The 27,710-nt window shown below is 37.3% G+C and overlaps 1 protein-coding gene across 7 annotated transcripts; it reads left to right on the top strand.

Moving 5' to 3' along the window:
* Positions 1-41: 41 nt before the first annotated feature.
* DBR1 (debranching enzyme 1) lies at positions 42-27,346 on the top strand. Of its 7 annotated transcripts, XR_015813513.1 has the most exons (11): positions 43-260; positions 383-549; positions 760-881; positions 1,171-1,364; positions 1,942-2,124; positions 2,211-2,329; positions 9,502-9,641; positions 19,342-19,461; positions 26,160-26,378; positions 26,702-26,821; positions 26,928-27,346. XR_015813513.1 is itself a non-coding variant. In XM_022044439.2 (10 exons), the coding sequence occupies exons 1-9, from the start codon at positions 138-140 to the stop codon at positions 26,809-26,811; spliced, it is 1,278 nt and encodes a 425-aa protein (XP_021900131.1). In that variant the 5' UTR covers positions 43-137; the 3' UTR covers positions 26,812-26,821; positions 26,928-27,346. The 7 variants fall into 7 exon arrangements, 5 of the variants coding, with proteins under 5 accessions (XP_021900133.1, XP_021900134.1, XP_021900131.1 ...); XR_002540014.2 differs by having other exon boundaries at positions 26,702-27,346; XM_022044439.2 differs by lacking the exon at positions 26,160-26,378.
* Positions 27,347-27,710: the final 364 nt, after the last annotated feature.

Genomic DNA, 27,710 nt, shown 5'->3' with positions numbered 1-27,710 from the left:
GTAGACTTAATTCGTGCAAAAACACAAAAGGAAAAAGAAAAAGAAAAACCCAACAAAAGCAATTAACTTGTAAATTCTACTGGTCTTATCGCTGCAAATTTGTAGTTACAGCAATTGCTGCGCCAGTACTACCGAAGATGAAGATTGCAGTGGAGGGTTGCATGCATGGAGACCTGGACAAGGTATACAAGACGATTCAGTACATGGAGCAGATTCACACCACCAAAATCGACCTCCTTCTCTGTTGCGGTGATTTCCAGGTGAGAAGTTGTTTGTTTCCCTGTCACCGCAATTTTTCGACCAGTTGGTGCAATTTTTTTTTTTCTTTTGGTGCTTGTCGGGTTTTTGTTTTCGAAAAGCAATGAAACTAATTTTCGATTAGGCAAAACAGGCTGTGAGGAACGAGAGAGACATGGAAAGCCTAAGTGTACCCTCGAAATACCTGGCTATGAAGTCATTCTGGAAATACTACTCGGGTCAAGAAGTTGCGCCAATTCCCACCATATTCATCGGCGGGAATCACGAAGCTTCCAATTATTTGTGGGAATTGTAAGTGAAGTTCAACTTTTGATTATAATGTTGTATTTTTACCCGCAATATTTTATTTTGTTCGCTTTGGAAATGCCAATTGGATTTTGAGATATTGCAATGTAATGACAGTTACCATGTCAAGGATTCAGGTTACAGTAACTTTAGTAGATGATAAATTTCTAAATCTATCTGTATGTGCCGTTAAATATTGCTTCGGTGTTTCCCTAGGTATTATGGGGGATGGGTAGCACCTAATATATACTTCTTGGGGTTTGCTGGAGTAGTAAAGTTTGGTAACATCCGAATTGGTGGACTGTCTGGGATTTACAATCAGCGCCATTACCGTTCAGGTAGGTATATGTCAAGATGTTATTCACTTCTCTTCTTTCTTGTTTCATAATTTAATTTTGAACGAATCATTTGTTAGATGTGTGCATTTATACATTAGCATGAATGATCATCGGATGGATGTTGAAATAACCATATTCTACGGCCTTCTTTGAGGCTTTTAGTTCCACTTCAATTACATTTGCTAAATTGTCCTATATTTCTCAAAAGGAAAAAAAAAAAAGATTTTCTCTATTTATGTCTCCCTGTTAGCTTTTGGTACTAAAGTAAATTAGATTTCATTTCAAACAGGACACTTTGAGAGACCACCTTACAATGAGAACACTGTTAGGTCTGTATACCACATTCGTGAGTATGATGTCCATAAACTGCTCCAAGTTGATGAACCGATTGATATTTTTCTTTCACATGATTGGCCACTTGGCATCACTGATTATGGGGACTGGAAGAAACTTGTTCAGCAAAAACGGCATTTTGAAAAAGAGGTAAATATAGTATCTTAAGATATACTGATACAGTAATGAGCTTTGATGACTATACCCCTGCCTCAGCCTGCAGAATTTACTTGTTAAATTGTTGATATGTTTTGCATCTGGATGTGGAAGCTAAGATTCATACTTCAGTTGATGTGCCCATCACTAGATCTTATTTTGAGATAGAACTGTATAAAGAATTTTCGAACTGTAGAAGTCACTTGGCCTGGATTGACTCATCTGATTTAAAGGCAAAATTATGAATTTAATTGTGTAGAACAGAGAGGAGGAAGCATTTTTCTTTCTATTGCTTGTATATGTTCTGTGAAGCAATCTCTTAAGTAATATGCCTCCTTATGTCCAGATTGTTTTCTTAAAAGAATGGTGGAGAAAATTCTATATGCATCTAAAGTTGAAAATGCTGTTCCGCGACTTCTGTCATTGAATAGTTTAAAATGATGTAAGGCATTGTTCACTAAAATGACAAAATCTTGCGGGACTTTGATGTGTTTTACTCCACCTATTCAATAACAAGTTGATTTATCAGTGACTTACAACAGCTACTTTTGTGGTTGAAAAATGCACTTAGATTCAGGAAAGAACTCTTGGAAGTAAACCTGCTGCCCAACTGTTGGAAAAACTGAAACCCCATTATTGGTTTTCTGCTCATCTACACTGCAAATTTGCAGCTGTCGTTCAACATGGAGAGAGTGGGCCTCTGACAAAATTTCTGGCACTTGATAAATGCCTTCCTGGCCGCAAATTTTTACAGGTAATTCCTGTAATTATTTTCCTCTGTGGCCATATACTTAATTCTTGTGATTATAGGTAGCTAAGTTCATCGACTTTGTTACTCAGATTGTGGAAGTTGAATCAGAGCCAGGACCTTATGAGCTACAGTATGATGAAGAATGGTTAGCCATAACACGGAAATTCAATTCTATCTTCCCACTGACGAGGAGGAATGCAGATTTTGGGTGTGTATGTCTCTGCAAACACTTCATGACAGTGGCACTTTTATATACCAAGTGATGTAGGATGAAGAGAGATTAAAGATACAACTTAAATAAATTTTATTAAGAAACAAAAACTTGAAGCTCTTGCATCTCAATAATCAAAATATATTTGAATAATAATAATAAGTAGTCTATCTAATAAATAAGATAATATACCTTATTTATAGACACCAGATTACATAAAAAATAGGAAATCTAGAAAATCTAGTAAAATAGAAAAATAAGTTAAATATATAAGGAAACTAGGAAATCTTCCTATTTTCTTTTAGTGTAAACAAAGAAAACCTAAAATAAGAAAATAAGTTAAATGGAAGGAATTACGAAATTAGGAAATCTCCCTATTTGTTTTTATCATAAAACTTTCCAAAACGTTATAAAGGAAAATTAAAATTTCCTATTCCTTTTAGTGAAAAAAAGAAATTAAAATTTCCAATTCGATATAGTGTAAAATTTCCCAAGACTATTGTTCTCCTTTATCGGTTTTGCATCATTCTCACCCATCAGAGAAGACGACTCGAACGATGTAGACTAAAGATGCCACTTCAAGAATTTGGATCAAGTGCACATTTTTGTTCCTCAGAAATCCAAGAATTATCATAATTTGGATGCCCAAGCCAATTTAATTAGATAAAGGTGAGTACCACCATTTGGAGAAGAAACAAAATATTCATCAAGAATAGCCTCAATCTCTTGTAGTTGCGATAGGAAAGGAGCCTTAGGCAACTGTTTTCCCGTAGGAACACTTGAAGAGGACGAGGCTCAAAGGTACCTAGATAAAGTGTTAAATTTTTCACTTTTAAAATAGGATTAATATCCACATGAGTGGGCAAATCAATCAAATATGCATTAGATCCAAGAGGTCGAATGACGTGAAAAGGGCCAAGGGCTCTGGCACATATTTTCTTGACACAATTTTTAGGATATTGTTTAGGGCGGACACGAATCATGACACTGTCACCGACATGAAATTCTATAGATTTATGGTGCCAATTAGCAGTGAGTTTATAATCTATATTACTCAAAGCAATATTTTACCTAATCTCGGCATGTAAATCATGAATGTGTATAGTAAATGATTTAGTAGGTTCAGAAATTTTACTATTGGGGGGGGGGGGTGATCTACTAATAGAGTTATTAAGGCAAATTTAGTAATTGATAAAACCAAGTTCCAATTATCTTGTTTCTCCCCTACCAAACTTTAGATTAAGTCACCTAAGCTTCAGTTGATCACTTTAGTTTGACCATTAGTTTGAGGATAAACACTAGACCAGAATTTTAAAGTAGTTTCGCATAACTTCCAAAAGTAACTGACAAATTTAACATTTCCCTTGGACACAATGGATGAAGGTAATTCATGAAGTTTAACAACTTCACGGAAGAACAACTTGGCAATATGGGAAGCATCAATTGCTTTACTATAGGGAATGAGAGGGGCCATTTTTGAATATTTATCAACAACCAACGAAGCTGAATCATGTCCACAGGTTTGTTTTGGGCAAGCCAAGATCAAAATCCAACTTATTTCTTGCCAAGGTTTATGCAGAATGGGTAAGGGGTGTCAAGGCCAATGTTTTTTTTTTCTTTATTTTTCCTAATTGACAAGCACGATGCTAAGACACTACTCTAGAGATGTCTCGCTTCAAGGAAGGTCAATAGAACCTATCTTTTATGAGAGAAATGGTCTTATCACATCCCAAGTGACCTGCAAGGCCAAGAACATGCATTTCCCAAAATAGAAAGTCTCTGAGGGAAGTACAATGGATACATAATGGAGTCGTGCTAAAGAGATAACCATCATGAATAACAAAGTCATATGGTTCCAATGATTTCCCTCCTGAATCTCCTTATAAATTAATCCAAAGTCCGAACAGGTGGAGTACTCGTCTTTCAATTTGTCAAAACCTGTTACTTGTATGCTCATGCTGTTAAGGATAATGGAGACTCTACTAAGGGCATCAACCACCTTATTCTTAATACAAGAACGATGTTCCAAAACAAAATTGTGTTCTCCTAAAAAATTTATCCACCTAGCACGCATTGATTTTTTAATTTCTTTTGAGAATTAAGTAGCATAATGCTAAGTGATCAGAGTATAGAGCAAATGCTTGTAGAAGAAGATAATACCTCTGATGATGAAGAGATTGGACCACGATATGAAATTCCTTATCATAATTAGAATATTTTTGCTTAGCTTCATTGAGTTTTTCACTAAAGAATGCCACAAGATGTCATTCTTGACTTAAAACTCCGTTAATTCTAATGCCAGAAGCATCACATGTGACTCCAAAGACCTTAGAAAAACCAGGATGTATTAAAACAGGGGCTTGAGTCATTTTCTCTTTAATATCTCTAAGGGCTCCAGAGGTTGCAGTTGTCCATCTAAAGTCTCCATTTTTTAAACAATTTGTGGTAGGAGCCATGGTAGAACTAAACTCTCTGATGAATCTCCTAGAAAAGGTGGCTAATCCATGAAAGCTACACAATTCAAAAATAGTTTTTGGCTCTGGCCAACTAAATAGCCTTAACTTTGTTAGTATATGCTTAAGTCCTTGTTTTAGAAATGAAAAAACCTAGAAAGAGGACACGTTCTTGCATAAACGTATTCCTTTTCAAATTAGCATAGAGTTTAGCATCTCTAAGGGTGCAAAAAACTTGTTGTAAATGTTCTAAGTGCTTGTTTTGGGTCTTACTGTAAGTCAATATATCATCAAAGTAAACAACAAAGAACTTCTCAATATGATGGTGGAGGACATGTGTCATGACATTCATGAAGGTACTAGAGGCATTATTCAATCCAAAAGACATGACCAACCACTCAAATAATGCGTCTCGGGTCTTAAAAGTTGTTTCCACTCATCGCCAGATCTAATGTGCATTTGATGGTACTCACTATGTAAGGTTATTTTGGAAAAGCAACAAGATCTTGCTAGCATATCTAACATATCCTCAAGACATGGAATTGGAAATAAATATTTAATAGTGATAATGTTAATGGCTCAATTGTCCACATGCAATCTCTATTTTCATCGTTTTCAGGGGTGAGAAGGGTGGGAATAACATATCCTCAAGGACTAAGACTGGGTCAAACAAATTCTTTTTCAAGAGATCTTCCACTTTTCTATTTAATTGAACACACTCTTTTGGATTGATCCTAAAATGTGGAAGGCTAGGAAGCTGGGATTCAGGAACAAGATCAATAGCATGTGGGATTTTTTGTCATAGGAGGTAATTCATCTGGTAGTTCATCAGAAATGATATCAAAAAACTTTTCCAACTATTATATAATTTCATGAGGCTCCCCTATGCTAGCACATTAACTTTTGAGGAAGCATGTGGAGCTACCACAACAATCCAACGTTAACTATCCACTATTTCTTTCTCAAACTCCTTTTGGTTTAAAAGATACAACTTGATAGAAATAGGTTGGGACACTGGATTAACCTCTTTACTTGTGTCCATCAGTTTAGTTGGTTTGAGGATAATGTTTTTGCCTAGTATTTGAAGACGTAGGTTTTTCCCCCTGCCATGATGAATCACATCTCGATCATATAATCATAATCTTCCTAATAACACATGGGCCACGTCAATGGGTAAGAAATCACAATAAATCTCATCAAATAATCACTCATTTGAATTGGTAGCAATCATCTTTGGGTAACACGTAGGGTCGTTTTGTTTAACCAAGCTGCCTTAAAAGGGTAAGGTAGATACTACATTCATGGTACTACCACCATCAATAACTAGTGTGCACAATCTGGGTCTACATTTTATTAAATGAAAATTCTAGTCCACTTCCATTTATCATTGTCTTCCACCTGAGACAACACACATCTTTCAATGTTAGCATGATGTGCAATAACCTCAAGAGCATCATCTTCTCCGTCACGTGAGTATTCTGTAGGATCGATTATTTGGTTCTCGTATTCAAGTGGGACATAGTATTCTTGTCCTAAGTTACGGGTACGTGAGTACAACGAGAGGCAATATGTCCTTGCTGTTGACAATTATGACATTGGATACACGACTCACGAGTTTCTGTAGAAGAGTCCCTAGGACGAGGAATCATAGAATTTGTGGCTGTAAGGTGAGGGTTGGAGATACTAGCTTTATCATTCCTATGAATGCCGACTCGTATCATTGATCGAGTTAGTCGTGGTTCTTGGTAGTTTGTACGGTGGACTACAGGATTCCTACTGTACTTCTCAACTTCTAAAGCTCTAATATGTGCATCTTCCAAAGAATCAGGGGAGTAGTACTTTCTTAAGGTCTGCCCTAAGTCCATTGATAAATCTAGTAACAGCAAGTAGGGTTCTTATTCAAGGCCACACCTAAGAAGTAATTCTTTAAACCTACACATGGAAGGTGGGGAATGGAGAAAAAGTGAGGTTCTGGCAGGATGAATTGGTGGGGATTTTCAAAATGAAAAACAGATTCCTTAATATCTACAATATTGCTAGTGAGAGGGATATTACAGTGGATAAAGTGTATGAGAATGTTGGTGGGGTAGGGGGTGGGGTGTACAGGTTAGAAGGAACTTGCAGGATTGAGAAATTGATGAATTTTGTAATTTACTCAATGTGCTGGCAGAAATTAACTTGGATAATCAGAAGGATAGAAGGATATGGAAGTTGGATGAGAAGAATGGATTTTCGGCGAAGTCCTATTACAATTTGATAATCAACAAGGACAACTGGAATAACATGACAACACCACTTAGACAAATCTGGAAAGCTGCTGCCCCCCTAGAATGACTTTTTTTGCTTGGGAAGTCTCAAGAGAAAGTATTTTGACTATTGACATGTTAAAGAGGCGGGAAAACATTCTTGTTAATCGGTGTTTCTTATGCAAGGCTAATAAGGAGACATATGACCATATCTTATTATTTTGTCCGGTTACTCATAGCTTATGAATGTCGGTGTTCGGGTTGATGGGAATGAGATGGGCTATGGTAGGTAATGTAAGTAAGAAACTATAGGCTTGGGCTGGTCTTTGTAAAAAGAAAAAAACATTTATTTTTTATTTCACTTACTATTTTTTGGGTGGTATGAAAGGAAAGGAATGCTAGAGCTTTTAAGAGAATAGAAACGGACTTTGTAAACATTAAGAAAGGATGGTTTCATACTTTTGGATCCACTTTACTGGGTCATGACATATTACATTGTGAGGACTTGGGGTGCGTCATTGACCACTTAATTGATATGTAAGTAATCTATGTAACTGGATGGTATTCCCTTAGTACTTATGTGAATGATAACACTTTCATCTTTTATTTCAAATTTTTTTTTTTAAACCTACACATGTGATTAATCACTCACAGTAGGAGTCCACTGTTTAAGATTAAGTAATTGGTCAACCAATTGTCTCCTGCAGTAGGTTGGTAAATACTTTTCTTTGAGCTTTGTTTCATCGTACTCCATTGAGTTATGAGGGGCCCCTCTAAGCACTCACAATTGAGTTGGACAACTTGCCAAAAACTTTCTAGCTGACCCACTTAATTTCATCTTAGCAAATCAGACTCTTTCTATGTCTATCATCTCATACCATTTAAAATAATCCTCCATACTGACTAGCCAATCTAGGAGATATGAGGATATAGTTTACCATCATAGCTAGCAATATCTCTCTTGACTCGCTTGGTAATGTCAGAGATCTTTTCACTCTCGTGTTTAGATTGTTGGTGATTCTTTCCTCCCCTAAAGTCGGAATGGGATTGTCTAGTTTGTTGAGAATGCCTAGGCTTATCTCTAGGTTGATTGATTTTATCCTCATCATGGCCTGACGCATACAGATGAAGGTCATGGTGAGAGTCTTTTCTAAGCTTTAAGGGCTGACCCATTCATTTAATCTCGTACTGGGAGAAATTAGCTTGAACATATGAATGTTAATGGCCCCATGCTTGAACAGATAAATGTTCATGTGCCCCATGCTTTTTAAGAGGGAACTCTAGATTCTCATCAATTGTGAATTTGCTTTTTTCTAATATTTGAATTTTGTTACTTAGTTCCATGACAACTAATTTTAAGGTCTCAATATCATTAGATTTTCCTGTCATGATTTAAATAAGGTGAATGAAAGAAGGATGACCAGAAAAGATGATGCCAAACAAAATGTAAGAAAGTACTGAGAAAACTATAGTTGCTGAAAGTAATAATGCTATTAACTGTTAAGAATGCACAATAAGGCTCAAGATTTTTTTTAAATACATGTTAATGTGTGTGTTATTTTATTTCTTTTTTAATTTTCAGATGAAGGTACGACTATGAGAAATATAGGTATAATGCAAGGGTTTTATTTGTATATTTGAAGGAGTAGATTTGCCTAGTCAATTTGAAATATTAATCTAGTTTCAATGTAGAAAATCTTACTTGTATGAAGAAACTTCAAGCATAATCTGTCCCAAGTTCTCCAACAAAATTGCAGAAGCTAATGCCAAAAATTTTGGGAAGAATAAATCTACAAAAATTTAATAAACAGCTCCAAAAGTGCCTTAGATCCTTACACAGCTTGCTGGTGGTGCAGTGGGCAGTAGGTTTGTGTTGAGAAATTTGGAAAACATGATGTATGATTTTAAGCTCTGATACCAATTTATATGGGCCAACGAGAATTTGAAGATAAAATTTAAGGAAATTTTATAACGAACAAACCTTGGAGATCTTGAATCTCAATAATTAAGACAATATCATAATATTTGAATAATAATTATGAGTAGTCTACTTAATAACTAAGTTAAGGTACCTTATTTATAGGTACCAAAATGCATAAAAAATAGGAAATCTAGAAAATCTAGTAAAAATGAGAAAATAAGTTAAATAGAAGAAAGCTAGGAAAACTTTCTATTTCTTTTTATTGTAAAAAAAGGAAATCTAAGATAGGAAAATAAATTGAAGTGGAAGGAATTAGGAAATTAGGAAATCTTTCTGTTTACTTTTATTATAAAACTTTCCAAAACTTTGTTTCTATTATAAAAGAAAATTAAAATTTCTTATTTCTTCTAGTGAAGAAAAAGGTAAATTAACATTTCCTATCATGTTTAGTGTAAAATTTCCAAAAACGATTATTCTCCTTTATTGGTTCTACATCACCAAATTTTGTATCCTTCTACAAGCTCAAAACTTTGTGTTTTGATGTAACAGAGGTACAGAACTTGAAATACAAGATTGTCGTCGATGGATCCGGAGCAAGATTCAAGTAAGAGGAGCCACGCCATTTGAATTTGTACCAACAGTTACACCTTACAATCCTTCTGAACCTGTTTCAGATGCATATGTTACTGGTAATACTGAAGAAGTAGTGAAGTGTCACCCTTCAAATGTTTAGTTGTTGTCTTGTTGCTCTATCCTCTTGTTTATTACATGATGTGATGCATATCCTCTTAAGCATGTTCAGTAGAGTAGAGGCGAAAGTTGAGATGTGTTTAGCTGTTCTTCATTATGGCTCTCCCATTTTTATAGGGTTTTCATTAAGCAGCACTTTACAAAACAAGAGGACTCTTAGGCTTTCCCAGATTTGACAGGGCTGGCAAAGCCAGAAGCTTTTCTGAATATCATGGAAATTTATTCACTTTTTGCTTACCACTCTTAACTGTAATGTGATAGGTTTCAATCAAAGCTGTAAATTTGTGAAATAAGTTTTCTGCTTAGGGTGAGAAGTAACCACGAAAATTTGTTCATGAATGACCGACTTCATTTCTGCCAAATGCTAGGATATATATACAGAAGAAAATAGTAGACTCATCCAGGAAAAAAACATAGCTCTACTTCCATGTTTTCCTGCATGCGCATTCATCAGCCGCACGTTCCAGTAGTTCTGGTGCTCTAAGTTCTTCTATGCGCATGTTCAGCAGTTCATCTCTTTCGTGTGCACAGATGTTCAAGTAGTTCCATTATCCTCTCCTTAGTGTGCTCATTCAAGCGGTCCTGTGTTCTCCCTCATGCGCATGTTTAAAACCACTTCATGCATGTTCAAGCAGTTTCCTTTTCCTTTGTGTACACACACATTCAAGGCAGTTTCATTCTCTTTTAAAGCTATTCTCTTCAGTTCCATAAATCTAGGATTCTTAATGGCACACGTTGGAATTTTCTAGGCTTATCAATGCTCCCCCTGTAAAAGGAACCTTGTCCTCAAGGTTTAATTTGATAAACTTCTGTTGTAGTTTTTGAGCGTTTTCCCAAATGACATCCTCTACTAGAAGTTGTTTCCATTTGACCAGATTTTCTTCAACAAACTTTCTGCATATAAGGTTGATTCACGGCCTTTGCTTTGTATTATCTCATGTTTGAGCTTGTGTAGTAAATAAAGCAGCAAGACAGGCTGCCAGCCACTCTTGAAAATGTATCTGCAACTGAATTTTCTTTACCAGGCTTGTAGATAATCTCATATTAAAACGCAACTAACTTGGACACCCATTTCTGTTGTTTTGGAGTGTTAATCCATTGCTTTTAAAGATATTTAAAGCTACGGTGATCTGTCTAAATGAAAAATGTTCGGCCCATCAAATAGGGTCTCCAAGTGTGGACAGCTACAACAATAATTAGTGTTTCCCTAGCATACGTCAACCATGATATTTTTGACATGCTCAAGGCTCGACTCATGTAAGCTACGGGCTTTCCCTATTAAGTAAGGACTGCTCCAATTCCATCAACAAAAACGTAAGTCTAAATAACAATTGATTCATCAAACTTAGGCAATGCCAGCGTACGTGTGGATGTCATGGCTTGTTTGAGGCTTTCAAAATCAGTTTTGGCTTTCTGCATTCCAACCGAACTGTCCATTTTTAAGTAAAGTGGTGAATGGTTGAGCCAAAATCCCATAATTGCCGACAAACTTCTTAACCTGTAAGTCCTAAGAATTCACTCAACTCTGTGATATTAATAGGTCTTGGCCAGTGTAGCATTCTTTGTATTTTTTCTTGGTCCACTTTTACTTTTTTAGGAGTAATAATATGACCTAAGTATTCTAGTTCTTATTAGCCAAATTCGCATTTCTTAAATTTGATAGAAAATTTGTGCTGCCTTAAAATTTGAAAAGCTTGTCGTACGTGTTCAAGATTCATGACCCAATTAGGGGTATAAATCAAGATGTCGTCAAAGGACAGTAACACAAATTTGTGAAGATATGGATAAAATATAGAATTTATGATAGCTTGAAAAGTAGAGAGGGCGTTACAAAGACCAAAAAGCATTACTAGATACTCATAATGACCTGGGTACGAAATGCAATTTTACGAATATCAAATGGATGTACTCGAACCTGATGGTAACCGACCGTTGGATCTCATTTGGTGAAGAAGGCCGCCCATGTAACTCATCAAGCATGTCATCCATGGTAGGAATTAGAAACCGATCTTTTATGGCCACTGCATTGAGAGTGTAGAAAATGTTAGAATAAGGGTAGTTACTCTTTTTAGACAGACGGAATGTCCACCATCACCACGAGAAATTGGTTACGTTTGTTGCTTATTTTTCATTTTTCTATTTTTTCTCACACCCTCACATTTGGTGTGACATTAGGGCAATGAGTGCCTATAAATGACACCTCACCCTCTCTGTTTTAAGCAAGCAAGAAAGAAGAGAAGAATCTCTCATTTTATCTCTCTCAAACTCTGATTCTACTAAAATCTTCATGGTATCAGAGCGCCTCTGATCCAGAAATCTCCTTCCGCTTGCGCCAGATTCTTCAATGGCCACGGATTACCGAAACTCTCTATCACCTGAAGTTATTTCGGGTACGATCTCCCCAACTCCATCAACACTGGAATGGTGGAGCAACATTCATCGTTCATCACCAGCCATCGACTCAATGGCGATAATTACCTCCAATTGTCAACGTTTGTGCGACTATTCATTCGAGGGAAAGGACGCGATGAATATCTCACGAGAGAAGCTCCAGAACCTCCATCGAATGACCTATATGCTCGAACTTAGAAAATCGACAACAACATGGTAATGTCCTGATTGCTAAGCTCTATAACTTCCGAAATCAGTGAAAATTTCCTCTTGTACGAGACAACTCACGAAGTTTGGGAAGTTACTCGTGAGTTTTACTGCAGCCGCGAAAATATCTCAGTAATTTTTCGAAGTCGAATCCACCATTTACGAGGTGCTGCAAGGTGAGCTGAACGTTACTTAATATTATCTCTCTCACCCGCAACTGGCAGCAGCTCGACGTCTTTGAAGATCATCAATGGAGCTGTCCAGAAGATGTTAAGAAATACTGAGAAATTGTGGAGTAGAAAAGAATTTTTCGGTTTCTCATGGGGCTCAACAAAAGCCTGGATGAAGTGTGGGGCCGAGTTCTAAGCATGAAATCACTGATGGGTATTTGTGAGGTCTTCTCTAAAGTTCGATGAGAAGAAAGCACGAAGAAATTGATGTTGGGAGAACCTCAGTCGACTCAGCTGAGTGAGAATGCTTCTGCTCTTACTTCTCGCGTCTCTAATTCTTGTGGAAAGAAAGGATTGTCCGTTTTGTGAGTTCTGCGAAAAGCCAGGGCACGTTCGTGAGAAGTGCTAGAAGCTTCATGGGAAAACAAGAGAGAAGAGGATCACTGAGACACCTCACAGAAACTTGGCGATTTCGGAAGAGCCCTCTGTTTAGCCCGAGAGTGCTCCCTTCAGTTCAGAACAAATGGAGGCACTGGTGAAACTTTTTCCGTCGAAAATGGGAAGTCTGGGTAATTCCTCTGCCTCTGTTGCCCAAAAAGGTAAATACCCATTTGGTTTATTAGCATGGTTCCATAAAAAACAGATTTTGATTATGGATTCTGGGGCATTTGACCATATGACAAGAAAGTAGTCATTGCTCGGTGATTATCTTAAATGTAAGGAAGATTTATTAATTAAGATTACTGATGGTTCAAGTTCTAGAGTGACAGGAATTAGCTCCATAAAAATATCATCCTGCTTGACACTCAATTCAGTTTTTTATGTGCTTAATTTGGATTGCAATCTATTGTCCATAAGTAAATTGTGTAAAGACATGAATTGTATGGTGAAATTTGACAATCATTCTTGTGTATTTTAGGACTTGGTTTCGGAGAAAATGATTGGCTATGTTAGGATGGATTCAGGTCTCTACTATCTTGCAGTTGACCTACGTACATCAAGTAAACAAGCTTCTAATGCTGTATGTGTTAAGTCGGTTTCTATAGATTGTTCAAATGATGATCACACAGTTTTGTTATAGCATTATCGATTAGGCCATCCAAACTTTTTGTACTTAAAGTAATTATTTCCTACTTTATTCAAGAATAAAAATTCACTTTCATTTCAATGTAAAGTGTGCCAATTTTCAAAATACATTTGCAATTCTTTTCCTAGTATCCATATAAACCCACACAACCATTTGCTTTAATCCATAGTGATGTTCGGGGACCTTCACGAGTCAAAACTATTATTGAGAAAAAATTGTTTATATCTTTTATTGATAACCATACTAGAATTACCTGAATCTTTCTTATGAGAGAAAAGTCTGAAATGACCCAAATATTTCAGATGTTTAATATTATTATTCAAAACCAGTTTTATACCACAATAGAGATACTGAAAACCGATAATGCATGTGAATACTTTGAATCCACCCTAGGAGAATATCTTAATAATCAAGGTATCCTCCATCAAAGCTCTTGTGTATACACCCGACAACAAAATGATATAGCCGAACGAAAAAATAAACACATTTTTTAAGTTGCCAGATCATTGATGTTTACAACCCATGTTCCTAAATTTTTGTGAGGTGAAGCCATTCTTACTGCTACCTACTTGATCAATCGAATGCCCACTCGGATATTAAATTTCAAAACTTCTTATAAACCTCTCCTTCAGGCATTTTCAAAATTTCATGTTTTAAACACTATCCCATTGAATATATGTGGCTGCACCGCTTATGTTCACATTCAAACTCACCTCAGGGGGAAACTTGATCCAAGGGCTCTTAATTGTGTGTTTGTTGGTTATTCCTCAAATAAAAAAGGATATAAATATTTTTTCCCAGTTACTCATCGTTTTTACAATACTACGGAGGTAACCTTTTTTGAGAATTAACTATTTTATCTCACAACTAATATTCAGAGGAAGAATTTCACTCAAGAATATTAGTTATAGGATATAAGCCCTCTTCCACCTCAAATCCCGTTGACATCTTCCCAGAATATTCATATCTAGGAAACCACAGAAAACCCAGAACCCACTACAGATACTAATGACATAGATATTGATGGCACATTACCTGTAAAAAGTAAGTTACGAGTCTATAAAATGAGAAATAAGACTCAAGATAGTAGAATTCCTGAATCAACCACGCAAAGTCATGAGTCAACTCCTGGACCGAGCACTCATAATACTACAGGTAATGAAATTTATGACTCAGTGGTTAATATTGACACTAATGCTGAACTTCCTATTGTTTTGAGAAAAGGTGTCCGGTCTTGCACCATGCATCCTATACAAGATTATGTGTCATATGACAAGTTGTCTCCTACATATAATGCACTTGTTAGTAAGTTCGATAACAATATTGTCCCAGGAATTGTTCATAAGGCACTTGAGTCTCAGAATGGAAAGCCGCAATCCAAGAAGAGATCACAACGCTTGAGAAGAATGAGACATGAGAATTATCTGATCTACTTTAAGGGAAAAAGCCTATAGAGTGCAAATGGATCTTCACCACAAAGTATAATTATGATGGAACTGTGAGTTGTCATAAAACTCGTCTTGTTGCCAAAGGCTTCATTCAGTCATATGGGATTGACTATCAGGAAACTTTTGCCCCAATTGCTAAATATAACACAATACGGGTTTTATTCTCCTTGGCCTCAAATCTTGATTGGCCTCTTCATCAACTGGATGTAAAGAATGCTTTCCTCAATGGAGATCTAGAAGAAGAAGTTTACATAGAAGTCTTTCTTGGACTTAGCATTGGGTCTAAGAAGGTATGCAGATTAAAAAAGGATTTCTACGGTCTTAAGCAGTCTCCGAGGGTATGGTTTGAGAGATTCTCCAAGAGCAGTGAAACAGATGGGATATATTTAGTGTCAGTTTGTCACACTTTTTGCCAAAAGCAGTGCCACGGGGAAAAAATCTATCATAATTGTATATATTGATGACATTATCTCAACAGGTGATAATGATGAAGAAATTCTGGAACTCAAAAAGTTTCTAACCAAAGAATTCGAGATCAAAGAACTTGGGTTGCTTCGATACTTTCTTGGGATGAAAGTAGCTTGATCTAAGAAAGGTATCTCTGTTTCACAACGCAAATATGTTTTACATCTTTTAAAGGAAACAAGTATGCTTGGTTGTAAACTTGTAGGAACACCGATGGAGTCCAATGTCAAAATTGGTCTAAAAAATGATAACAAACCTGTTGATAAAGAGAGAAACCAGAGACTTATTGGCAAACTTGCTCATACCATACTTGATATCAGTTTTGCTGTGAACACTGTAAGTCAGTTTATGGCTGAACAAACTGAAGAACATATGAGTGTCATTTACCGGATTCTGAGGTACTTAAAGATGACCCTTGATCAGGGGTTGTTCTTCTAGAAAACAATAAATAGAGACATTGAGATCTTCACTGATACTGATTGGACAGGATCAGTGACTGATAAAAGATCAATAACTGGCTATTGTACATATGTGTGGGGCAACCTAATCACTTGGCGAAATAAGAAACAGTCAGTTGTATCTAAAAGTAGTGCTGAAGTTGAATTGAGGTCTCTTGCTCATGGAATATATGAAGGTGTATGGCTGAAGAAGATTCTATCTAAACTAAGCTTTTGTATTTCTAATCCTATGAAACACTGGTGTGACAATTAATCAACCATCAGTATGACCAAAAATCCAGTGCATCATGATAGAACTAAGCATGTGGAGATTGATCGTCATTGCATTAAAGAAAAAATAGAAGACAAGACCATTACCCTATACTATGTTTCTACTGATCTTCAGACTGCTGATATTCTTATAAAGGCACTACCAACAGAAAAATTTAATAACATTGTATCCAATCTAAGATTACTCAATATATATGTAACATAGATTGAGGAGTGTAGAAAATGTTAGAATAAGGGTAGTTTAGTATTTACTCTTTCTGAACAGGTGGAATTTCCACCATCACCACGAGAAATTGGTTACGTTTGTTGTTTATTTTTTCTTTTTCTATTTTTTTCTCACACCCTCACTTTTGATGTGACATCAAGGCAATGAGTACCTATAAATGGCACCTCACCCTCTCTGTTTTAAGCACACAAGAAAGAAGAGAAGAACCTCTCATTTTATCTTTCTCAAACTCTGCTTCCATTAAAATCTTCAGATAGCTCTATGATCAGTGCAAAAACATCATGTACTATCTTTTTTTTTTAACCAATAAGAAAGAAGATGGAAAGGGACTAGTACTGGATTGAATAAGGCTCAGGTTTAATATGTCATGAACTTGTTTTTTAGTTTCAGCCTTTGAAAATTTATCTAAAAAAATCAGTCTTTTTAAAATAGGCATACTTCTTTTCTTCCTTGCAATTTTCATCTCTTTCAAAAACTTTTTTTTTTCTCTTTCAAAAAAAAAAAGGCATACTTGTAGGGTCTCACACTGATAGACTCAGTTCCTTCTTTAAGATTGATGTGGTGGTCAATTTCTCTTACTGAAGGTATTTGTTTTGACTCTTGAAAAATGTCTCTGAAATCCTGCAGCAATTGTTGTATATCTGATGCAATTTTTTTCGACAAAATTCTTGTCTCACTTAGCATACAAACAGCAAACATAGAATATCCTCTGCATAATTCTTTTGTCACCACCTTTATAGACGCCAGTTTAATGGGCTAAGTACCTATTCCTTGCAACTTCTGGACTTGATTATTCCATCAAAATTCCATTATCATTTTGTTTTAATCACAAGTCACTATTTCCAATTGCTCTAACTATTGGACTCTAACACCACATCCAACCCACTCAAGGTAGAGTATAAAAAGTAAGGGTGAATGGATTACCTCGGAACAAAATATGGATGTTTCTGAATCTTCCTTAGCACTTCATTAGCTTCTCATTTGCAAACTTTCACATTGAATGACTTGGTTGGTATTACTGGAAGTTGCAGTCCATTAGCAATGCGTTCACTTATGAAATTATAGGTAGATTAGCTGTCAATAAGGACCGGTAATTCTTGATTCCTAATCTTGACTATGATCCTCATGGTTCTGGATGTTGACTATCCCGTGAGAGCATGTAGAGATATTTTCGATCCATCAGCCCATTTCTTCTTCATTTATACTGTCGTCTCTTCCAGAAGTAAGAGTTGAGGTCTCTGGTATTTGTGAGCTTTCTCATCACAATTAAAACAGAGGTCTTGAGCTCGTCATTGTTGGATTTCATCCCAGGTAAGACGTTTCACGTGAGCGGCAATTGTTGTGTTTGTTTGGGAGACCAAGTTGGATTGTTCATGATTCACTCTTACTAGCCTTTTGAACTTCCACTGGCGCAAAAGTTGATCATCCTACATTCGTGCTAAGCTTACAGCTTCCTTCAGTGACTTGGGTTTGAACACTAGGATTCCTTTCGCAATTTCCTATTTAAGGCCTCCCATAAATGTTCCCACTAAAGTCCCTTGTGTCCAGCCTTGCACTTGATTCCCTAGCTTCTCAAAATCTTTATGGTAGTCTCGCAAGGAACCCACCTGGTTCACTTTTGATAATGCTTCATCAAAGTCTTCATTCTCTGTTGGTCCAAACCGAGCCCATAGTTCTTCCTCAAAAACTGCCCATGTCACTTCCCTTCCTTCTTCTTGTAAGCGTAGCGGCGTAACCACTCCACCATTGATTTGCTTCGCCTTCAAGATGGAATGAAGTCAATGGTACTTCTTGAACTCGGTCGTGCCTTGGTACTCAAATAATTGTTCCACTCTGTTGAACCATTCAATAGGGTCATCTCCTGCGTATTATAGAAACTCAAGCTTTGCCAATTTGGATGGAAATGTGTGTCTCCCCTCATCCATTTTCTCTATGAATTTCTCTCGGTTGTGGCGAGAATTGAGCATTATGGTTGTTGGTGTTGCTGCTCAACCCTTCTTTGTTTGACAGCAGAGCTTCCGTGAGCTTGTTGAGAGTGTCTTCCATTTTATGAAACTTATCGGCAATGCCAAGCTCCACCTGACTCACACTGTCTTGAAGTCCTCCTAGGTCCACTCTTCAATTTGTTCCTTATTGGTTGCCATTATGAAACTAGCTCTGATACCAGTGATAGGTACCGATCAAAGCTGTAAATTTGTGAAATAAGTTTTCTGCTTAGGGAGAGAATAATCACGAAAATTTGTTCATGAATGGTGACTTCATTGCTGCCAAATGCTAGGATATACATACAGAAGAAAATAACAGACTCATCCGGAAAAGAACATAGCATTGCTTCTATGTTTTCCTCGATGCATGTTCAGCCACCCATCCCAGCAGTTCCGGTTCTCCATGTTCTGTTGTGCGCATGTTCAGCAGTTCCTCTCCTTTGTGTGCACGCATGTTCAAGAAGTTCCATTGTCCTCTTCTTCACATGCATGTTCAAGCAGTCCCGTGTTCTCCTTCGTGCGTATGTTCAAGGTCTGCTTCATGCATGTTCAAGCAGTTTCCTTTTCCTTCATGTGCACACATATTCAAGGTGTTCTATTCTCCTTCAAAGCAGTTCCTTCCAGTTCCATAAGTCTAGGATTCTTAAGGGCACACGTTGGGTTCTTCGAGCCTTATCATAATAAAAAGGAAATATTCTGTTTGAAATTTAATTCAGTTTTAGCCTAACAAATGCAGTCTAATAATTATATAAATTAGTAGGGAAGTTGCATTGTAGTTTTAGGCTGGCAACTTAAATTGTTTGTCTTTATATATTTATCATTTTTATTGGTTTCTGATATGTAGGATATCTATTTGCAGTTAAATAGACAAAGCTCTAGAAAATGTATCAGAACATTATCTGGATTTTTATCTCTCTGCCAAACCTTTGCAGAAAATCATCGAAATCCTCAGACAGAGTCTTTGTTGCAATTTCTGGAGCTTCCATACGTTCTTAATAGCACATCAGAAGCAAGGGAGCTTAATAATAGTCCTGGTTTGCTAACTCCAAAAGGTAAGATTTTGCAACTCTCTATCCATGGTAACTGCAGTGAACCACTCTCGGTTTTGTTTTATCTTTCTTTGACAACAAGATTTGTTTGTAAACCATTGGGAGGATTTCAGGACCAGCAACCCAGCAGTAACCAGCCACAATTAGTTTAATTAATGTTTAATTAGTTAATCCTGGATTAGTTACAAATTTGTCCTAGGATTGTATTGGCTCTAGCAGATTTGTGTTCTTTTCTCTGCTTTTCTGCAGATTTGCTTTACTTTTCTATTATAGCTTTTGGTTGTGTTTTGTTTTACATGAGTAAGGAATGGTAAAAAAGGCAATGGAAGGCAAAATGAGAAAATAAGAAACATTTTACATAAATTTCATAACAGAATCAGCAATGATTCTCTATTTTTTCTCTACTCTCTTCTCTCCTATTATTCTTCTCTTCTTCTATTTTGCTCTTCTTTTTTCTCGACTCTAAATGTAAGCCCTAAATTTCTCTTTAACCAGATTCAGGGTCTAAAGATCCTAAAAGAGGACCATCTATCCCCTCAGCTTGATTGCTCTTGTGACAAACTAAATCTTTCTGATCGTTAAACATTAAATCTTTACTCCTCTCTCTCTCTCTCTCTCTCTTTCTCTCTTCCTTGATATGAAACCCTGGACTCTACAGTTTCTCCTTCTTGAACACTCCGCACCTCTCCTCCCTTCACTCGGCCAGACTAAAAAGAAATTCCTATGAGGCCGACCCACTTGTGGCCCCTGATGTCGAAGGATCAAAATAGAAAATTTTTCTTGATTGACAGAAAATCCTTCGACGTCGTTAGAAATGGAAGACACCTTGATGGCCTGAGAGTTTGTGAAAATGGAAACGGATTTAGGGCTTCTATCTCGCTCTTAAAACAGAGGTTAAGTGGCTCATCGACTGTCTAAGCAATTTTTACTGATATAAAGAGGGCATCACTTGGGGAAAGAAAATTATTGGAATCTCTCGCACATCTATCTGGCCCTTTGCCAGAACTGGAACGGTAGATTCCTTGTGCTTTCAGAGGAAAAGTGCAAAGCTTTCAGACGAATCTTTATCCCAGAAGTTTACCAAGCTGGTGGTTGGTGGCGGCTAATGAAATAGGTGTTTGAGCTAGCAGATGTTCCATTAGTACACCCAGAGAAAAGAGCTTTTCCCTTTAAGTTGCACCTTCCTTTTGACTCCCCTTGTAGTCTGACAATGTCTTCTAAGTCTTTGATGGTTATCTGCTGTCCTCACTGCAAACATGGCATCACTATCGAAGTTTCAGCTGACAAACGAAAAACCTATGCTGAGATGCTACAGTCAGGAGCCGTGCCAATCTCTCGAGTAGGGACGATTCAACCCGACCCGTCTATAACCAACATGGGTTTGAATTCAAATTGCCCCTTTTTCGAGCGGGCTATTGCTAGAGAAAACTCAAAGAAGCCCAGGCCCAGCATCGGTGAAAAATCAGAGGCCCGGAGAAGAGAAAGGTAGTTGGATTGTGCAGGATGAGCTGAGCAAGAAGGTGAAAAAAAGGAAAAGCCCAAGCATAAAGTGGTGGTGGAGGCCCAATAAGAAAAATTCCCTGACTAGGGCTTTTCCATCTCGTTTTGAAAACATTCTTGGCCCATCTGGCGCTTCAAAAAACATGCCTGGCTCGATTATGGCTCTTCCTACCCGCTCCGAAGACATTCTTGGCCTGTCTGGAACATCTAAAAATGTCGAGGAATCTTCCGATTCCTCAATGTTTTCGGGTGAGACAATTGTTAGGGTTTCTTCACCCTCTCCTGTGCAGGGCTCTTGTAGTGAAGATGAACTTCTCTCAAGAACAATGGATTCGGACAACACCCACGAAATTCAGGGTACTATAAATGTAAGCATTTCGGGTGATGAAGTGAGCAACTCAGGGGAAGAAATGAACACCCTAGCCCTTGTCGATTTTGAAGATGGAAAATCTCCAGAAGGTAAGTCCAACCTTTACGCTTCCTCTAATCTGGAGCTTGTAATCTTTTTGGAGCCTATTTTAGGCAAAGTCCAGTGCTGTTTTCCAAACAGTGTTGAAAACTCCCAGGATGGGATTTCTGTTGTAGAGCAGCTAACCCATGCAGAATGTGTCACATTCGAAGGACTGGAATAGCTTGTTTTCTATCTTTTTTCTGAGGTTGAGAAGCGAGTCAATACTAAGGAGGAAGCCGCTACTGTTAAACCAAAGAAAAAACAATGGGAGGGTGGAAACAGGGAATTGAAAAGACTTCAATCATCAATCAATTATGATGCCCGAAGTAAGAAATCTGCTGGGTCGGGGGGTGAATCGTCCATACAAAGATGTTAGGGAACATCTTCTCATGGAATGTGTGGGCCTGAATGATGACAAAAAAGGGCATATCATCAGAGGTTGTTTAAGTAGATGGAAGCCCATGATTGTTTGCCTCCAGGAGACCAAAATGGAAGTAATCAAAGATTCAATCATTAAGAGTCTACAGAAATATTAAAGATGCTGGTTGGTTACATCTTCCTGCCTCGGGTTCTGCCAGGGGTATGCTGATTATGTGGAGCAAAAACTGCGTTGAATGTATCAACACCTTTGTTGGTGAGATCACTGCCTCTTAAGTTTGTTAGTGATTCGCAGAAGATGGAATGGTGTTTTGAATGTATGGCTTTGTGGAAGGAATTGTCTGATTGTCAAGCTAGATGGGGAAATTTGGAGGTGGTGGGTGGTGATTTTAATATGGTTTTAAAGAGGGAGGAGCACTCTGGTAATCAATTTTCTGATTCCATTGTGAGGGAGTTCAATGAAAATTTGGATCTCTTCAACCTAACTGACATGCCTTTATCGGGTGGTTACTGGATCTGGAGCAATCAGCAAGCATCTCCTTCTTTCTCCAGAATTGATCGCTTCCTACTTGATCCATCCCTTCTTCTAAAGCTGTCGGGTTTATGTTAACAGGTACTTCCCAGATCCATTTCTATCATTTTCCTATTTATTTAGTTGATAATGGGATTTGTTGCGGTCTAATTCCATTCCGTTTTGACAATCAATGGCTAAAGGTTGAAAGCTTCAAAGATATGGTTAGGAAGGTCTAGAGTAGTGTTGATGTGTTGGGAACGGCCAATTTCAAGAATGCATACAAGCTTAAAACTCTAAAAACTGCCATCAAGAACTAGACTAAAGAATTCGGTCTATAGGATGAGAGAGACATTAACAACATTATGGAGGAACTTGCCAACTTGGAAAACAGAAAAGACTCCTCGGGTTTGGGGGGAGATGGCAGGGATAAATTACCCCTGTTGAAGACTGATCTGGTTAATAAACTCCACATGGAGCCCATTACATGAAACAGAAATCTAGGGAACGATGGCTTAAGGATGGGGACAAAATACTAAATTTTTCCACTGCCTGGCAAACTATAGAAGAAGGTCTAATTATGTTGAGAACCTGTGCCTGGATGGTGAGATCTTGTCTAATAATGAGACTATGAGAGAGGCTGCAAAAATCTTTTACCAGAGGCTGTACACCGAGGAGTTCTCCCTACCGCCAAAGCTGGACAATTTACATTTTGATACTCTTGATACGCCCAGTAGGGAGTCACTGGAAGTTGAATTTACTGAGGATGAGATTTTCACTGCTCTAAAAAGCTGTAATGGGGATAAAGCACCCGGTCCTGATGGTTTTAATTTCAAATTTTTGTTGAGCTTCTGGACATTGATTAAAGATGATGTGGTCAACCTTTTCATGGAGTTCCATAGGGATGGGCTGTTTATTAAATCACTGAACTCTACTTTCGTTGTTCTCATACCCAAAAAAGAGGGGCCTCAAGACTTCAAAGATTTCTGTCCCATCAATCTTGTAAGTAGCATGTACAAATTAATATCGAAAGTGCTTTCTAGAAGATTGGCAAATGTTCTCCATCTGATTATCGGGGAAAACCAGCATGCATTTGTCGAAGGTAAGCAGATTTTCGATGTTTTTATGATTGCCAATGAATTGGTAGATGATCTAATTACTCAAAAGAAGAAAGGAATTATGTGTAAACTTGACATGGAAAAAGCCTTTGATCATGTTAGCTGGAGCTTCATTGATTACATGCTACTTCGTTTTGGTTTTGGGTGCAAATGGAGAAAGTGGATCAGCATCTGCATTTCTACAATCAGTTATGCAGTTTTGGTGAATGGAGGCCCCTTTTTTTCCATGCTTCTAGGGGTATTAGACAAGGGGACCCCTTATCCCCTCTTCTTTTTATTATTGTGATGGAAGCACTCAGCAAATTATTAGTGAAAGCTCAGGACCTACATTTTATTGAAGGCATCTCTTTAGGGAGTGGGAATGAACATGTTGGAGTCACCCACCTTTTTTTTGCGAATGATTCACTCATTTTCTCTTAAACTTAAGATGTATTCTCCTCTGTTTCCAGGCTGTGTTGGGGCTCAAGATTAACCTTGTAAATCTGAAATGGTTGGCTTTGAAGTGGGGAATGATGTGGGTTCTCTTGCTCAAGTTATGGGCTGCCAGACAAAACTATCCCTATCACCTATCTGGGATACCCACTGGGTTTGAAATCTAAAGACAAAAGAGGCGGGGAACCAATTTTAATCTTTTTGACAAAAGGTTTTCTAGATGGAAGAGGGGTTTTCTCAAGGGGGCAGGTTGACACTAATTAAGAGTACGTCTTCTAATCTCCCTGTTTATAATCTTTATGTGCTCACCATTCCTGTTCAGATTGCAAAACAGATCGAGTCAATACAAAACAGATTTCTCTGGGGGTACTCAGATAATAAAGAATGTATCACCTTGTAAACTTGGAGGAGGTTAAACGACCCATGAGATTGGGAGGGCTGAGGATAAGATCCATCACCATTATGAACAAAGCTCTTCATGGTAAATGAGTATGAAGATTTTTAAGTGAAGATGATAGCCTGTGGAAGAAAATTATTCGAATCAATTGGAAGAAAAACGGCAACGACAGCAATATAAGTATTTCCAGCAGACCCCAGGGTATCAGTGCATGAAAAAATATAATGAAAATGTATGATGTGATGCGTGACAATACTAGGTTGGAACTCGGGAGAGGAAACAAAATTAGTTTTTGGCATGACATTTGGTGTGGTGAGCTTCCCCTTAAGCTCAGATTCCCCAATATTTTTGCCATTGCACGTATTAAAGATCTGATGGTGTGTGATGCTTTCTGCTCTGAGGGGCAATATGTGGTGTGTTTCCTTTCAAATCAATCTGGAAAACCAATGCTCCCCCTAGAATCGCTTTCTTTGCATGGGAGGCGGCAAAGGAACATATCCTAACTATTGACAATTTGATGAAAAGGGTAGGATACTAGTTAACAGATGTTTCCTTTGCAAGAGAGATGCCAAAAGCTGCAATCACATCTTACTTTGGTGCCATTTCTCTGTCAATCTTTGGTATCTTGTTTTCAGCCTAATGTGTATTAGCTGGATTATGGTAGGCTCTATTAGTAAAGAGCTCTTGGCTTGGGAAGGCTTATCTCCTAAGTCTCCGGTGGCACGTCTCATTCCATTAACTATTTTTTGGATTCTTTGGAGGAAAATGAACAATAGAGCATTTGAGGGTAGGGAAGACTCATTTATAAATATTAAAGATAGATGGATGCATTATTTTGGCTCTATCTTTTTAGGACATAACTCAGATACTCTTGACGACTTGTGAGTAATTATAGATATGCTCATTGACTTGTAAAAATTTTTGTGTATAGGTGGCACTCCCTTGGTACCTTTTAATATATTTCTCCTCTTTTGTTTAAAAAAGAAAAAAGAAAACTGAATCTTTCTGACATTAGCCAGCATATGGCAGTCTTCTAGTTGTATTTGTTCACTAGAGTTCAGTCGTGCCTACATTGGAAAAGTGTTGGTGAATATTTCATTGAAAACCGTTTTCAAATGATGCTTGAATGTGCTTTTGGGGAAAGTTCGTGGATATTTGCTCCACAGATTGAGCTTCAACCATATTTTGAAGCCTCAACAAATTATTCTTTCCTTATCGACTCTTCCAATCTGAGCAGCCAGTAGCTAATTTTTGCAACCCATCTAGAGCAGCTTGAACTCAAACTGGGGAATGCTCTTTAGCTAACTGGTGGGCTCATGCACTTTGGACACCCTAGGAAATAAGAGGAAGTAATTGGTTTAATCTGTCTTAAACACCCGAAAAAATAGTGGGAAGTTATTGGTTCAAATCTGATATAGGATGTACATATTTCTGCAGAACTTCTGTCATAATTTAAAATTTGCAGCGCATATAGATATACCAAAAATGGAACGTGAGTACTTGATGTTATCTTTAGATGGAACATCTAATGCAATGATAAGTAGTCACTAGGGGAATTGCCATGTCTTACGACCAAATCATTGGAGCGGAATGTTTACTAGGATGATTAGCAGTCAGTGGGAGAACTGCCATGTATTATGACACATCATCAAAATAAATTTTCTGATAAAGTCCATTTCCAAGGAAACCCCGGCAGAAGAGGGAAGAGACTTCCCAGTCGACTCTTCTGGGTCTCCCTTGGAATCAGTGGGAATTTAGGGTTCTTTTAAGACCATTTAAGGCATTAGTTTATGACTCTACATTTGCTTGTATTTAAATTTTATTTCTAATTTTGAAGTTGGATTGTGTATCCTGGTAGCCTAAGTAGGGATCTAATTCTAATAACTTTACTTTACTCATCCATAAATCTTGTAGGTTGTGTCAATCGACTTAGAGATATCTATAAGAAGACGGGAGGTTCCATGGGCTGACAGGTTCATAAATCAAGGAAGCAGGCAGCTAGCCTGCTCCAAGACTTCATGGTGTCAGGCCCATTGACCCGATCCCAACTCTGGGACTGTGAGACAGTGTTCCTTTGGGGTATAGGCTTGATTGGTTGTTTCTCTTTATCAACACGCAGATGACTATTCAAGCGTGAGTCATACCAATCCTTTAGCAACATGACTGACTTTTGCAATTGACATTGTTTGTTCTCCTTTTTTAAACTAACACATTATTTAAATTTTGGCCCAATTCCCAGCCTTGTGTATTTAAATGCTTTCGAGCTGCCAGTTAGCCCGTTGAGTTTTATTTGGGATGTGAACTTAAAATTTTTTGCAGTTTCTCCTCTTTTCTATGGATCAATTTCTTAATATATATCAATTTACATGTTTGTGTTTGATGATGTTGTAGGATTTGCAATTAGGTTGTGGGGACTGATAAGTTTTTTGTGCATCCTCAAATTAATGTAAATACAGGTGTAGGTTCAGTGAATTATAACAATGAGGAAATACCAATTGACGAGGTGGATGACTTGGAAGAAGCTGAAGAAACAGATAGGGCAGAATCAGAGAATGAAGATTTGTGAAGCCTTTCCGGTCATAGTTTCATACCTATCAACTGATTATTATTTCTAGATTGTGGCCTTATTCGGCTTGGATAAGATCTGCCTGTTAATACATCTTTGAATGTTAACCTCGCCAGTGGCAGTGAAAGTTACATCTAGTATTGATGGTCTGTCGAGCTTCTGGGATATGGGCCATGAAATCATCCTTGTGTGTTACAAGGAAGGTAGCTGGTTGATTGTCAACTGGCTTTGCCCTTGCTGCAAGGAGGATAAAGGTAATGTGCATTAAGAGTCAGTTTGGTAGAGAAGCATCTGTAACACTTTTGGAGGAAGATTGATGTTTTGATTTGTGATGTGATGACACATACAAAGAATTTGGAGGGAACAGATCTCTAATGAATCATGGAAAGATTTCCATTTTTGTTAATTATCTTTTTTCGGCACCAGTTGATCGAGTTCAAGACATCTTTGATGTAGAAGCAATTCAAATAACGCTGCAGGATAATTTGATCTAAAACCTAGAAGAACTAAATTGAATTTTCGATTTTGATTGATCTATCCATGTGTATCTCAAATTGTACTGATAATTTAGTTTGGGCTTCACTGTCCCTTTTTTTTTTTTTTTTTTTTTTGGGGACAATATGAAGATAAGACTTGAATTAATATATCAGTTTTATCAGTTTAATTTGTGTTTTAATATTAAAATTTAGATTAGAAATATTTGTGGTTTCATCGATTCAGTATAACTGAAGTTCAGTGATTATTTTCTTTTAAGTTTTATAATGGTTAATTTAAGGACATAATATATTTTTAGTTTAGGTGATTAAGTTTCTAATCCTAGTTCTCAGAATAAAAAAAAAAAAAAGAAAAGAAAAGAAAAAGCCTGACATGATGAAAAACTCAAATAATTTCTTGTAATA

Source organism: Carica papaya, chromosome 7 (genome assembly GCF_054855325.1).
Source record: "Carica papaya isolate Zhongbai chromosome 7, ASM5485532v1, whole genome shotgun sequence".
Lineage (NCBI taxonomy): Eukaryota > Viridiplantae > Streptophyta > Magnoliopsida > Brassicales > Caricaceae > Carica > Carica papaya.
This window is presented reverse-complemented; position numbering and strand designations above follow the sequence as displayed.

What these genes read in the sequence shown, in the direction of transcription:
- DBR1 (XM_022044439.2), top strand. Translation starts at nt 138, where the DNA reads ATGAAGATTGCAGTGGAGGGTTGCATGCATGGAGACCTGGACAAGGTA. An exon ending in CTGGCCGCAAATTTTTACAG is followed by an intron (nt 2,125 to 2,210) that starts GTAATTCCTGTA and finishes TTTGTTACTCAG; the next exon opens with ATTGTGGAAGTTGAATCAGA. An exon ending in TGGTTTGCTAACTCCAAAAG is followed by an intron (nt 19,462 to 26,701) that starts GTAAGATTTTGC and finishes ATGTAAATACAG; the next exon opens with GTGTAGGTTCAGTGAATTAT.